This window comes from Salmo salar, chromosome ssa03 (assembly GCF_905237065.1).
Source record: "Salmo salar chromosome ssa03, Ssal_v3.1, whole genome shotgun sequence".
NCBI classification, from domain to species: Eukaryota; Metazoa; Chordata; class Actinopteri; order Salmoniformes; family Salmonidae; genus Salmo; species Salmo salar.
The window spans coordinates 22,757,597-22,771,899 of NC_059444.1; the positions used below are offsets into that span (position 1 = coordinate 22,757,597).

Genomic DNA, 14,303 nt, shown 5'->3' on the forward strand with positions numbered 1-14,303 from the left:
AGAAGTAGTTGGTGAACCAGGCGAGGCAGTCATTTGAGAAGCCAAGGCTATTGAGTCTGCCGATAAGAATGTGGTGATGAGCATGGCTGAGGTGCACCCATGACCAGCTCGGAAGCCAGATTGCATAGTGGAGAAGGTACGGTGGGATTCGAAATGGTCGGTGATCTGTTTGTTAACTTGGCTTTCAAAGATTTTAGAAAGGCAGGGCAGGATGGATATAGGTCTATAACAGTTTGGGTCAAGAGTGTCTTCCCGTTTGAAGAGGGGAATGACCGCGGCAGCTTTTCAATCTTTGGGGATCTCAGATGATACGAAAGAGAGGTTGAACAGGCTAGTAATAGGGGTTGCAACAATTTCGGCAAATCATTTTAGAAAGAGAGGGACAAGATTGTCTAGCCCAGCTGATTTGTAGGGATCCAGATTTTGCAGCTCTTTCAGAACATCAACTGTCTGGATTTGGGTGAAGGAGAAGCGGGGGGCTTGGGCAAGTTGCTGCAGGGGGTACTGAGCTGTTGGCCGAGGTAGGGGTAGCCAGGTGGAAAGCATGGCCAGCCATAGAAAAATACTTTTGAAATGATTGATTATCATAGATTTATCGGTGGTGACAGTGTTTCCTAGCCTCAGTGCAGTGGACAGCTGGGAGGAGGTGCTCTTATTCTCCATGGACTTTACACTGTCCCAAAACCTTTTGGAATTTGTGCTACAGGATGCAAATTTCTGTTTGAAAAAGCTAGCCTTAGCTTTCCTAACTGACTGAGTATATTGGTTCCTGACTTCTCTGCACTTCCTGACTTCCCTGCACTTCCTACCCTTCCCTGCACTTTTAAGGCGCAACCAGGCATTCTCTACTGACGTGATGAGGTCAATATCCTTCCAGGATACCTGAGCCAGGTTGATTAGAAAGGCCTGCTCGCTGAAGTGTTTTAGGGAGTGTTTGACAGTGATGATGGATGGTCGTTTGACCGTGGACCCATTACACATTCAGGATCGCTGAGATCCTGGTTGAAGACAGCAGATGTGTATTTAGAGGGCAAGTTGGTCAGGAGGATATCTAAGAGGGTGCCTGCCCATGGTTATGGATTTAGGCTTGTACCTGGTAATTTCCTTGATAATTTTGTGTGAGATTGAGGGCATCTAGCTTAGATTGTAGGACAGCCGGGGTGTTAAGCATGTCCCAGTTTAGGTCACCTAACTGTACAAACTCTGATGATAGATGGGGGGCAATCAATTCACATATGGTGTCCAGGGCACAGCTAGGGTCTGACGGGGGTCTATAACAAGCGGCAACGGTGAGAGACTTGTTTCTGGAAAGGTGGAGTTTTAAAAGTAGAAGCTCAAATTGTTTGGGCACAGACCTGGATAGTATGACAGAACTCTACAGGCTATCTCTGCAGAGTCGCCTCGCTGTCCATATGTACTCCAGGTTCCGATGGTCGGTGAGGAGGAGAAATGGGTCCTTGGCACCCTCCAGCCAGTGTCTCCACTCCTCTAGTGCCAACTTCACCGCCAGGAGCTTCAGGACGCCGACATCATAGTTCCTCTCTGCAGGAGCCAGTTATTTTTTAGTAGTATGCACATGGATACCATTTTTGTGGGTTACCTTGGTGTTGTGACAGGACAGCCCCCACGCCCACTTCTGGGGCGTTCACCTCCAATACGAAGGGCAGCGTAGGATTTGGGTTTTCAGAAACAGCGCGGAAGTGAAACGCCCCTTCAGTAAGCGAAACCTCCGGGATGTCGGCCTAGAGGGCAACCACAGGACTCTCAACCGACGTTGAACCACAGGGTAAGGGAAAGCAGGTGTTCCGACATCCGGGGGCCCATGGCAGTAATCACCATCCTCGACCAGGAGATGGTGGGGTGATGGCATTGGAGCCATAGGAGGCCGAGGATGACTTTATGTACGGGTCCCTCGATGACGAGGAAGGGAAGGCTTTCTTGGTGCAGGGGTCCCACGATGATGGTGAGTGGTGCTGTGATGTGTGTGATTGTCCTAGATCCCAGTGGTCGATTATCCAGTGCTTGAACCCGGAAACGGAGAGGAGAGCGGGTATGAGGTTATGTTCAAGGAGGAGGCAAGGGCCTAGCCAATGAAATTCCCTGCGGCACCGGAGTCCACTAGAGCTGTAGAAACAACACGGGGGACAGCCAGCTAGTGAAATCGGTACTAAAAAGGGTTCTGCGGAAAGTGATGAAGATGGAATACTCATGCCTACCCCAGGAGATAGATGATCATGGGGCCGTCCCTCTGCTATAGTGGATCACGGGTTGGGACGTGGCAGACACCGTTGAAGCTGGTGCCCTTCCTAACCACAATAGGGACAGAGCCCCATCTGTCTCCGATGGCATTGCTCAGCCGCGGGGAGGTGTGTGGCCCCTACCTCCATTGGTTCAGGCTCTGGCCATCCTGCCTTAGTTGGAGTAGGCACTCACCCCCTTCTCTGCCTTCTGGTGGATTATTGAAGACTTCTCTGAAAGAGCCATGAACCACTCATAGGAACCCAGCTCCTCCTCTCCTCTCTCCCAGCGGGCCGTAGCCCACTCCAACACCCGCCTGGTCAGCAGGGAAATAACCATGGAAACCTTGGACCTCTCTGTGGTGGGGGCTCCCATCTGATGAGCGACATAGAGGGAGCACTGGAGGAGGAAGTCACTGCATTTGGATGGAGTCTCGTCATATTTGTCCGGGAGGGATCGCTGACCTGGGTGGACTGCTGAATGGGCTGAGGTACTGGCTCGCTGGGTCGACTCATCGTAGAGGATCCTCCGCTCGTTGGGGTGATTCCCCTTGAGGAAGATCTAGATGTTGAATAACGTGGAGGACCTCATCCATCGCCGTCCCCAGATGCACCAGCTGGTCCTGGTGTTGGCAAAGTAGTTCCTCCTGTTCGTCTGGGAGATGTCTCAGATGGCTGCTGCTTCCATTTTGTGAGGCAGTATACTGTGACGAAGATGCAGGGAGTCAGGAAGCAGGTGCAGTTGGTGAGTTTCATCGGAACGAACAGAGTGAATACAAAAACAGGAGTAGCGTCTGAACATGAAAACAGAAACAATACGGCCTGATGGGTGATACAACAGAGTGCTAGATAAAGGGGAAGTAATCAAGGTAGTGATGGTGTGCCTAATAGTCAAGGTAGTCCAGGTGTGCCTAATGATGGGGCAAAGGTGTGCAAAATGAGGGGTTGTCAGGATGGAGCTCAGGAGAGGGAGTAGACGTGACAATTATCTGTATGGTCCCCGAGTCTAGCAGTGAATTTAGTACTCAGATTCAACCACAACGACCAGGGAGGTTTTACAATGCCTCGCAAAGAAGGGCACCTATTGGTAGATGGGTAAAAAAAGGAGACATTGAATATCCCTTTGAGCATTGTTAAGTTATTAATGATACTATGGATGGTGTATCAATACACCCAGTCACTAAAAAGATATAGGCATCCTTCATAACTTAGTTGCCGAGGAGGAAGGAAACCGCTCAGAGATTTCACTATGAGGCCAATCAATGGTGACTTTAAAACAGTTACAGAGTTTAATGGCTGTGAATGGAGAAAACTAAGGATGGATCAGCAACATTGTAGTTACTCCATAATACTTCTAATTGACAGAGTGAAAAGAGTGAAATTAAGCCTGTACAGAATAAAATCATTCAAAACATTAATCCTGTTTGCAACAAGGCACTAAAGTAATACTGCAAAACGTGGCAAAGCAATTAACTTCTTGTCCTGAATACAAAGTGTTATGTTTGGGTAAAATCCAATATAGCACATGACTGAGTACCACTCTCCATATTTTCAAGCATATTGGTGGCTGCATCATGTTATTGAGTATGCTTGTAATCGGGAAGGACTGGGGACTCTTTCAGGATAAAAAATAAACGGAATAGAGCTAAGCACAGGCTAAATCCTAGAGGAAAACCTGGTTCAGTCTGCTTTCCATCAGACACTGGGTGTTGAATTCACCTTTCAGCAGGACAATAACCTAAAACACAAGGCCAAATCTACACTGGGGTTGTTTTCCAAAAAGACAGTGAATGTTCCTGAGTGGTCGAGTTACAGTTTTGACTTAAATCTACTTGAAAATCTATGGCAAGACCTGAAAATTATTGTCTAGAAAATATCCCAAAACATTTTCACAGGGCTTGAAGAATTTTGAAAAGAATAATGGGAAAATGTTGCATAATCCAGGTGTGGAAAGCTCTTAGAAACTTACCCAGACATAATCACAGCTGTAATCGCTACCAAAGGTGCTTCTACAAAGTATTGACTCAGGGGGTTTGAATACTCATCAAGGCAACCTATATCCCATGGACCCCTCAGAGGGATTGGGAGACAGGGATATGGGAGAGAGATATGTGGAGAGAGGGTAAAAGACAAGGGACCTTGTAGAAACACTCCTGTCAACACGCTGTGATAAAAAATCGAAGTGACTCGATGGGGTCAAAATGATTTTATTCTTGTTGTCCTAGGATGATATAAATGACTTGATATAAATCACTGACCTATTTTGAAGAAATGTGTTGGTTGCTTCAGGGGCATGACCACCACCATACACAGTCTATTTTGGCCCGCTGTCTTCATGTGCTTAGACTCAAGAGTTAGTGGCATTGTGTATCCCAAGTACCACCATAGTGCACAACTTTTGCTGTTAGAGAATAGGGTGCTATTTTGGGAATAGGGTGGCTTTTGGGATGCAACCATAGTTTTGTCCTTTGTATTGAGCTAGGCTACTACTTCTCTAAGTGATCCTATCACTGTGTCTCCCTCCCCAGGTGACTATGAGTAATCAATTACAGATGTAGGATCTTAATTTGATCAACATGTTGCAGGAGAATTTTACTGCAGTGCAGGAAATGTAAAACTTGTAGTGTATTTGAGGTTTAAACGGGCTTCTAAAGTTGTTTTTTCCACCTTGAAATGTTTTACTTGATTTTCCCTTACAAAAAATGTATCAACCACTACAAAAATGTCCATTTAATTATAATCCACATAATAATTCACTTTTTTCTGTTGCTTTAGGATTATCTTCCTGCTGTACCAAACTAGCTCAAATAAAAATCCTACATCAGGAGTGTGACAATGCAAAAGCATTACATTAGGATCACACTCACAGTCACTGTCTAAAGTGGTCTGTCAATGAGCAATACAAAGAGGGAAGCACCTCTATGCTGCTGACAGTGAATGGATTGTTGCACCCAATAGTTTTTAGTAAGAAGGGCGAAAAATGTCTGAGGGTTGATGAGGGATATAAAAGTAATTATTTTTTGTTAGCTTTTACAAACTCAGATCTGCTCAATTTCATGGCAGCATTTTTTTCAAAGAATGTCAGCGATGATTCAAACATGTGTTAACTTTTACCGTTCATTTAAAAATATCATCATCACAAGACATCTTAATTATCACTTAATAGTTTCTGGGCCATTAAGATAATTATCACTTTGTCATACGAACAATTTTGGGTTATGCTTGAGAATATATTAATTCTATTGTGTGTCACAGGCCAACGAGGTATGAGCAATTTTAAGAAAAGTAAAATCTTAGTTGCATCAAGCAAGCCAATAAATAAGTTTGGACTAGAAATCTGCCATCTGAATCTTGGCTTCGACGACAGTAGTAGATTTTTTTGGATTCGTTTTTTCCGAATTGATAACAGCACCTTTCCTTAGAAATCCCCGATGCCTTTCTTTTCAATTGACATCTGATTATTTTTGTGACTTTATATTACTATAACATAACTTTCTCATGCTTGTCACGTGTATCAGGATAATATTGGTGGTTAGCAATTCTTCACAAAGAGTCATGGGGGTTTGGCAACAATTCAGCAATTATTCTGTCCAAGGTAGCTGTATACGCATTCTAGCCTATAATAAAGGTTTTCAGCTAGGACCCCATCAAAACTGGATGACCGTTGCCTCTGGGGGATTCTAGATGGCGCCCAAATGGCACCCTATTCCCTATATAGTCCACTACTAGGGCTCTGGTTAAAAGTAGTGCACTATGTAGGGAATAGGGTGCCATTTGGAAGTCTGTAATGTCATTATGCACAAATGTAGCAATTGTCTCGTGAGGAGGAGGTTGAGGGGTGGATGTAATGGATGAATCGCTACCTAGAAGTACAGATGTAGGAAAAGAGGCTGGAGAACAAGCTATGAAGGAAAATACTGGGGTTTTGGTGCAGGTACAGCCAAGTAGCGCAAAAATAATATTGCTATATTGTCAAAACAATACGATATATCATTAAAAATAATAGCCTGATATGTAACTATATCTATTTCCCCCCCATCACTAGTTTTCAGTGAATTTATATAAATCACGAAGAATTTATATAAATCTGTATAAATCTGTATTTTTCTCAGCAACAAAAGGGTGATCAAAGTACCCTGAACAAAAATATAAAAGCAACATGCAGCAATTTTGAAGATTTTGCTGAGTTACAGTTCATATAAGGAAATCAATCAGTCAATTGGAATAAATTCATTAGGCCCTAATCTATGGATTTCACATGACTGGGAATACGGATATGCATCTGTTGGTCACAGATATCTTTAAAAAAAAGGTAGGGGTGTGGGTTGAAAACCAGTCAGTATCTGGTGTGACCACCATTTGCATCATGCAGCGTGACACATCTTCTTTGCATAGAGTTGATCAGGTTGTTGATTGTGGCCTGTGGAATGTTGTCCCACTCCTCTTCAATGGCTGTGCAAAGTTAGTGGATATTGGCGAGAACTAGAACACGCTTTCGTACAATTCCCAGAGCATCCCAAACATGCTCAATGGCTGACATGTCTGGTGAGTATGCAGGCCATGGAAGAACTGGGACAATTTTAGCTTCCAGGCATTGTGTACAGATTTACATTTACATTTTAGTCATTTAGCAGACGCTCTTATCCAGAGCGACTTACAGTAGTCCTTGCGATATGGTGCTGTCCATTATCATGCTGAAACATGAGGTGATGGCAACGGATGAATGACACGACAGGATCTCGTCACGGTTTCTCTGTGCATTCAAATTGCCATCAATAAAATGCAATTGTGTTTGTTGTCTGTAACTTATGCCTGCCTATACATAACCCCACCACCACAATGGGGCACTCTGTTCACCCTGTTGACATCAGCAAACCACTTGCTCACATAACGCAATACATATATCTGCCATCTGCCCGGTACAGTTCAAACTGGGATTCATACTTGAAGCACACTTTTCCAGCATGCCAGTGGCCATCGAAGGTGAGTATTTGCCCACTGAAGTCGCTTACGACGCTGAACTGCAGTCAGGTCAAGACCCAGGTCAGGACTACGAGCACGCAAACAAGCTTCCTTGAGAAATTCTTTGGTTGTGCAAACCCACAGTTTCATCAGCTGTCCGAGTGGCTGGTCTCAGACAATCCCGGGGGTGAAGAAGTCAGACGTGGAGGTCCTGGGCTGGTGTGGTTACATGTGGTCTGCGGTTTTGAGGCCGGTTGGACGTACTGCCAAATTCCTTAAAATGTTGGAGGTGGCTTATGGTAAAGAAATGAACATTCAATTATCTGGCAACAGCTCTTGTGGACATTCCTGCAGTCAGCATGCCAATTGCACACTCCCTCAAAACTTGAGACATCTGTAGCATTGCGTTGTGTGACAAAACTGCACATTTTAGAGTGGCCCAGCACAAGGTGCACCTATGTAATGGTCATGCTGTTTAATCAGCTTCTTGATATGCCACACCTGTCAGGTGGAGGACTTATACTGGCAAAGGAGAAATTCTCACTAAGAGGGATGTAAACACATTTGTGCACAACATTCAAGATAAATAAGCTTTTTGTGTGTATGGATCATTTCTGGGATCTTTTATTTCTGATCATGAAACATGGACCAACACTTTACGTGTTGCGTTTATATTTTTGTTCAGTGTATTATGTAGGCCTACCTGTTTGAGCTCCTGTTAGACAGATTCAATTTAATTTCTCAAGAGGAGGCTGTACAGTCTTTCCTTCTACCTGTGTCTGTTCAGATAGGACATGTTAAGCATGATACAGAGGCTGTTTCTTTTGGGCAATTCTTGCGTATATTTGGTAAAGCTACTTATATTTTTTATATGATATGGTGCTTTCACCATTGGATCACCAAGATCTGTAAATAAATGTACACTCTGAGCACGTCATCTTGCCCTGCCTTCTGCTGATGTCATGGCCTTACAACTGAAACAAGTCCCTATTTTACAATAACATAAAATAATGAAAAGGGATGTCTGGTAGACTCAAATAGACAAAATAATGAAAGGGCTGTCTGGTAGACTCAAATAGACAAAATAATGAAAGGGCTGTCTGGTAGACTCAAATAGACCAAATAATGAAAAGGGATGTCTGGTAGACTCGATAAATCGCCAAAATAATGAAAAGGGATGTCTGGTAGACTCAAATAGACAAAGATTTGTAGCTGAACAAGTCATTGCATTTATAGATTTTGTTTTTGTTTGCTTTTAGAATGCATGACTTGAATCCAGTCTTGACCTGTTCTACTTAGGACTCGACTTGAGACTCGGACCTTGTGAACTGAGACTTACTCAAATAATAGGGACTTGATCCCACCTCTGTCTGATGGACAAATGGACACTAGAAGAGTCTTCTACCAGTTCTTCATCCACCAGGTAATTAAAATCTTGTATTTAAATTGAATATTCCATGTGATGTACAGTACATAATAATACAAATGTCCCATAGGGTGGCTCTGGTCAAAATTAGTGCACTATATAGGGAATAGGGTGCCATTTGGGACGCATACTGAGTCTCTTGGACATGACCCCACAGACAGAGTGGCAATGTCAGTGAGGTAGTCAACATCAGGATTCCTACTGGTTAATAGAGTGACACAACAAATGTGACCTTACGTGTCACTCAGTGTGTGTGTGTGTGTGTGTGTGTGTGTGTGTGTGTGTGTGTGTGTGTGTGTGTGTGTGTGTGTGTGTGTGTGTGTGTGTGTGTGTGTGTGTGTGTGTGTGTGTGTGTGTGTGTGTGTGTGTGTGTGTGTATATACCAGAGCATCATCAGGAGGACAGTGAAAGCGAAATGAGCAGTCTTCTCTCACCACTAACCTTAACTGTCAGGGTGCCTCCTGGCTACATCGTTAGCTGGTTCCACTCTTAGGATTCGGCCCAGAGGGCACCAACCCCTGGTGATGACGTAAATGTACATTTATGGTTTAGTCCCATATGGCACCCTATTCCATATATAGTGCACTACTTATGGGCCTTGGTCAAAAGTAGCACACTAGGGTGCCATTTGGGACACACACTGTATTTTCCCTTGACATTGCCACCGCCACCCTTAATGCAATTATTAGCCTCAAATAAATAAAAAATACAATGAAAAAAATATGAGCCGTAATCATCGCAATGTCTGGACTTCTTAAGACTTTTTAAGACAGCAATTATCTTACATTTCGAGAGACGTCACTTGGCGTAGCTAATATTAAAGAATATACCAGAGAAATGATTTCCCAGAGTGTGTTTGTTTTTACCCACCATGTTGTGGTGCTGGTTGACATGTCTTGTTCATTGGGTTTTTTGGATGAGGAACCTTAGGAAACCACTGCATCAATTTAGCAACATCAGGAACCTGTGGTTTGTGCATGTGAATCAGACTCCTGACTAAAACGTCAAAGTAGGTTTACACACCTTCCTGAGACATACAAATTTTATCCTTTGAAAAAAAATGCTGTTGTGGGGGAATGTCTTAGAACGTTAAAACATTGAGGATGCTTAGTAAATTGTGTACAGTTTAGCCTTATTTTACATATTGCTGTATATTTCATGTATTCCATAGGGGAACAAGTAGATGAATGCCTGTATTGTGTCTTAATCAAGTGATGTCTTTGATCACCAAATCATGGCGCTATTTAAGCTTGTCAGGTCCATTACAATTGGATGTATCAAACCAATGAGAGCGAGCTTGGGACGTTTTGTCATCATCAGTCACTCATTGGCCACTTAAGGTCAAAGAGTGGTGGCGATCAGGCAGTACACCACAAACAGAATCAAGACACAGGCGAGGAAAAGGCCAGAAAACATGGATTTGTTTACCATCATTTAAATCAGATCATGAAACAGAAATACTAATTATTCATAGAAGAATCGCAATCACTATACCTTGTTAACTTGTAGCAACATTTATCATAGACAAGTGGTTAAACATAATGCAATGTGAATGTTTTAAAGCCTGTTTGCAGCCAAGTGGAGTGATAAGATTTAGATAGTACATTTTACTGGTTGAGTGATCTGATGCACACATAGGCTATCTGTGTCCCAAATGGCACCCTACTCTCCATATAGTACAATACTTTAACCAGAGCCACTGGTCAAAAGTAGTGAAATATATAGCGAATAGGGAGCCATTTGGAACACAGCCCAAATGTACCTTCACCATATAGATGAGGTCCACCAATGACGGGGGACCAGTACGGAAAATAAATGTATGAAATGTATGCATTCACTACTGTAAGTCACTCTGGATAAGAGCATCTGCAAAATGACTCAAATGTAAATGTAAATATATCCCCTAAGCATAGTTTCAAGTTTCTAAAGGGTTTCTATAGGGACATCCTTAAGGGGTCATCCATTTTGCTACCAGCAGCTGTTAATGTATATGTACGTTTCATCATTAACACCTAATTATGATTCCTACCGCATGTAAATTATTCATATTAATTCCATCAGATTACAAAAATAAAGTATTTAATAATAATAAATGATGTATACTGCCTATGGATAAATCAAGCAACTTCAAAATGGATGATGCACATACAAAAGACTAATTGATTTTAACCTGAACATTTTCTCTATTCTGACCATGCCCTTAAATTGAGCATAAAGTCTATGTGTAATCCCACATCAGCACAAAGCAAAAGAAGAACACTTTCCCTTATATTGTTCAATCTCACACTATGAAGCAGGTGTTTGAAAAGCTGTTTGTGAATGTAGTACGAGGATAAGAGATACCAAAAATACATGTTGTATCTGTCTTGTTATCATCAATAACTACACATAAATATTGGACAGCGTACAAATCCATTCCCCCATCTGTGCCCAGTGGCGGTCCAGCAACTAAGAAGCTGATTCTGATTCTGATAGGGGAGTGGAAAGTTGCAGGGAGGGAAACATTGTGTCTTGAAAAGCTGAGTGGAGAAAGCAGAGATGATGAATTCGAAACACTCATATTCATGTATTACCTTAATGGTATTGCTGTCTATTTATTTTCCTGGATCTAGTGGAGCATTTTGTTTAAACAGCTGTTTCTATGTCTTGGTCTTGTTCCCAATTGAGCCAATATGACTGTAATTGCTGAATCAATAGTCTGATACAATATGAATATTGCGTTTCAACCCAAATAGCACTCTATTTCCTATTAAAGTGCAATATGTTTGACCAGAGCGCCATGGGCCCTAGTCGAAAGTAGTGGACTATACGGTGCCATTTGGGACACAACCTGGACTTACAGTATGTGTTGTGGGAAGAAAATCACTCAACAGCTCTAATTAGGATCTTAGTGCTAAGAACTTTTTAGAAAATTTCGCTCTTGAAGGGATGCATGAAAGGTCTTACAGACCAGTTCATTCAAATGTCACCCTCACACACCTACACTTTGCATGGGTGGCATAATGCTAGGGTTTCAGGCTGACTCACACCTTTATAATGCTGTGGATGTTTCTCATCTCTTCTCTGTATTTGTGCAGTCAGGTAAACATACATGCTTGCAGTGCATTTTCAATTGAGACGTGAACAATTTTAGACATCTTAAGTTCATATCTTTCATTATATATTATATGAATGAACTATATTCATAACCTACTCTGGGCGATAATGTGATTCTGTGAAATATATATAATATTTTCTCCCTCAAAAATGCTACTTCTCCCTTGTAATCTGTTCTGCTATTTCAGGTCGTCCTGTCTGAAATGTTAGTGATTCAATCCAAATCATTTCTGTTGGAAAAGGTCACAGGAGTCTTTCCTGTGTTCCATAAGTGCAGGCCACCCACCTCTCTTGCCAGTTTGGCAGGCAGGTAAGTGTATCTGGACCTTTGCCGTTGCGTTGACCCTTTCCAAACTGCATGTTGTTTAAATATAACAGTGACATCTACTTGGTACCCATTTTGAATCAAACAATATTGGGCAAAGACCATATTTCTGATCGATCTCTGCAGCCAATTAAAAATAAATTCCTTACTTTATTGTGGGGGAAAATGTACATTCATGACATCCAACTGATGATGTTTGGTTGACTCGTGGTGGTGGTGGTGGTGGTGGTGAAGATGATGAAGATTGTATTTTACTATTGACCCTGTACCACTGTCCATAACATTAATTCATGAATTTATTAATTCATGCAGGAACAAGGCCACATCAATAGTTAGTTGAACAATGGCACTCTAGATTCCGGAAAACGACACATCCCAATTAGACCTGCTGTATGACTCACAGATATTAACCCCACTGTGGACTGAGGGAGGCTCCCCATTCATATTCTGGTGTTGCCTTGTCTTCTTTACATTAGCGCTTTGGCACAGTAGCGTCATGCACCCCAAAAATCAAAGGGGGCACAAAGTGTGTGAGGATGGCTGGGGGTGGTCCAGGGGGGGGTAGGCCCCGAACATAAGTTGGAACATTTTTCAAACACCTGAAACAGCTTTTTCCTGCAATCTAGAGCCATGGTCATTATGCTTAATTCTATGTTTAAACAAAGATATGTCTATTTTTCTGCATGTCTTGAGCTGTCTATATCCTCCTGACTACCAACCTTGCCAGCAGGCATGCCAGCTAAGATAGTTAGACAAGCTAGCTACTCTAACTTGATTGATAGCCTGAAATAGGTTCTTGGTAGTTATGAGGTTGGGAGATAGGTTACCAATCTAGGCTAGCTAAAGCCAACTTCATAAAATTGCCAGGTGGCTAGTAGTATTACAGACAAACAACCAAAATAAAAAATACATTAAAAAAAGATTGTATTTTTACAGGACAAATATGAGGGGGCACATGCCACTGTGCCCCCTACGGGCATGATGCCTCTGCTTGCGCAGACCATCATGTCAGAGCATGATGACATGGCCTCAGGTCTATGATATATAAGTGTTGTTTCGATGCTTTTTTTAAAACGCACTATTACAGGCTCATTGGAAGGCAAAATAACTGTAGAATAGGATATCATTTTCGTTCCAACTTCAGAGGAACATCTTCTGTCACAGTTAAACTCAGGTATTTGACAACAACTTGAATTGTTTGTTTCGTTTAGGGAAGTAATTGTGGTGTTGTGTGCGGATAATTTCATTATTGATAGAAATGTAGCCTAGTTACCATAAATTGTAGTACTTAACTGTTGATTCATACAGTATTATTCAATGAGGTGGTAATAGTTAACATAAAAGTTAATGATACAATATTGTAATTAAATATGCAATTACAACATAAGCAACTGCTTTTATTTATTTTTTCGATTTCAAATGGCAATAAATGCAAATACAATACAGATTTTTTAAAAAAACCACACCCACATCCTAGGCTACTCAACATGTATCTTCACTTTAATTAATTTAATTGTGATTATGAACATGAGAAAATGGGGCTATATTTAATTCTCAGATTCATCCTAATCTCCTGAGATGAAGTTGAATGTCTTCGTTTCCGCTGTGGCTCTACTTGGTGCCTTCCAACCCCGCTATGAATGTAGAGCTATTGAAACCCCCGGAGCACTTGATCCATTCCACAATCTTCAGGCAGAGCTGCAACAGCAACTCCCTATTCTTCTGCGACTAGGAGAGGAGTACTTCATTCGGCTTGACAACTCCAATCAAAATTCGCCCCAGTCCTCATTGTCGAATAAATCTCCAGGAGCTGCTGCGCGGTCAACAGCGGTCAACAGGGCTTTACTTCAGTTTACGCAGCGTCTTCTGCAAGGTAAAGTCGGTAACAGCAATCGGTTTCTGAACAGCTACGCTAACCAGATGGATGATTCCATGGAGAGAGGAAAGAGGACCTGGCCGGGCGAAGAGCCACCGATCTCATTGGACCTGACGTTCCATCTGCTGAGGGAAGTTCTAGAAATGGCTCGAGACGAGCAATTAGTTCAGCAGGCATATAGTAACCGGAAAATGATGGACATATTCGGGAAATGAAAGTGTTAGAAATACATTTGCCAAATAAGTTGTGTACATCTTACATAAACTGTGCGTTACTATTCCATTTTTGTTTTACTCTTGAATTGGTTAACTTTCGTTCGTTCTTTCATTTATTATTTTTATTGATTTGTAAAATCGAGTTGTAATTCGCTTTGTAGTTATT

The 14,303-nt window shown here is 42.1% G+C and overlaps 1 protein-coding gene across 2 annotated transcripts; it reads left to right on the forward strand.

The window, feature by feature from the left end:
• The first annotated feature begins 13,132 nt into the window (after positions 1–13,132).
• Positions 13,133–14,283, forward strand: crf1 (Corticoliberin-1). Of its 2 annotated transcripts, XM_014190344.2 has the most exons (2): positions 13,133–13,220; positions 13,605–14,199. In XM_014190344.2, exon 2 carries the CDS (start codon positions 13,625–13,627, stop codon positions 14,135–14,137), a length of 513 nt encoding a protein of 170 aa, XP_014045819.2. In that variant the 5' UTR covers positions 13,133–13,220; positions 13,605–13,624; the 3' UTR covers positions 14,138–14,199.
• Positions 14,284–14,303: the final 20 nt, after the last annotated feature.

Excerpts from the sequence above, each read along its gene's own strand:
- crf1 (XM_014190344.2), top strand. The coding sequence starts at position 13,625 with ATGAAGTTGAATGTCTTCGTTTCCGCTGTGGCTCTACTTGGTGCCTTC.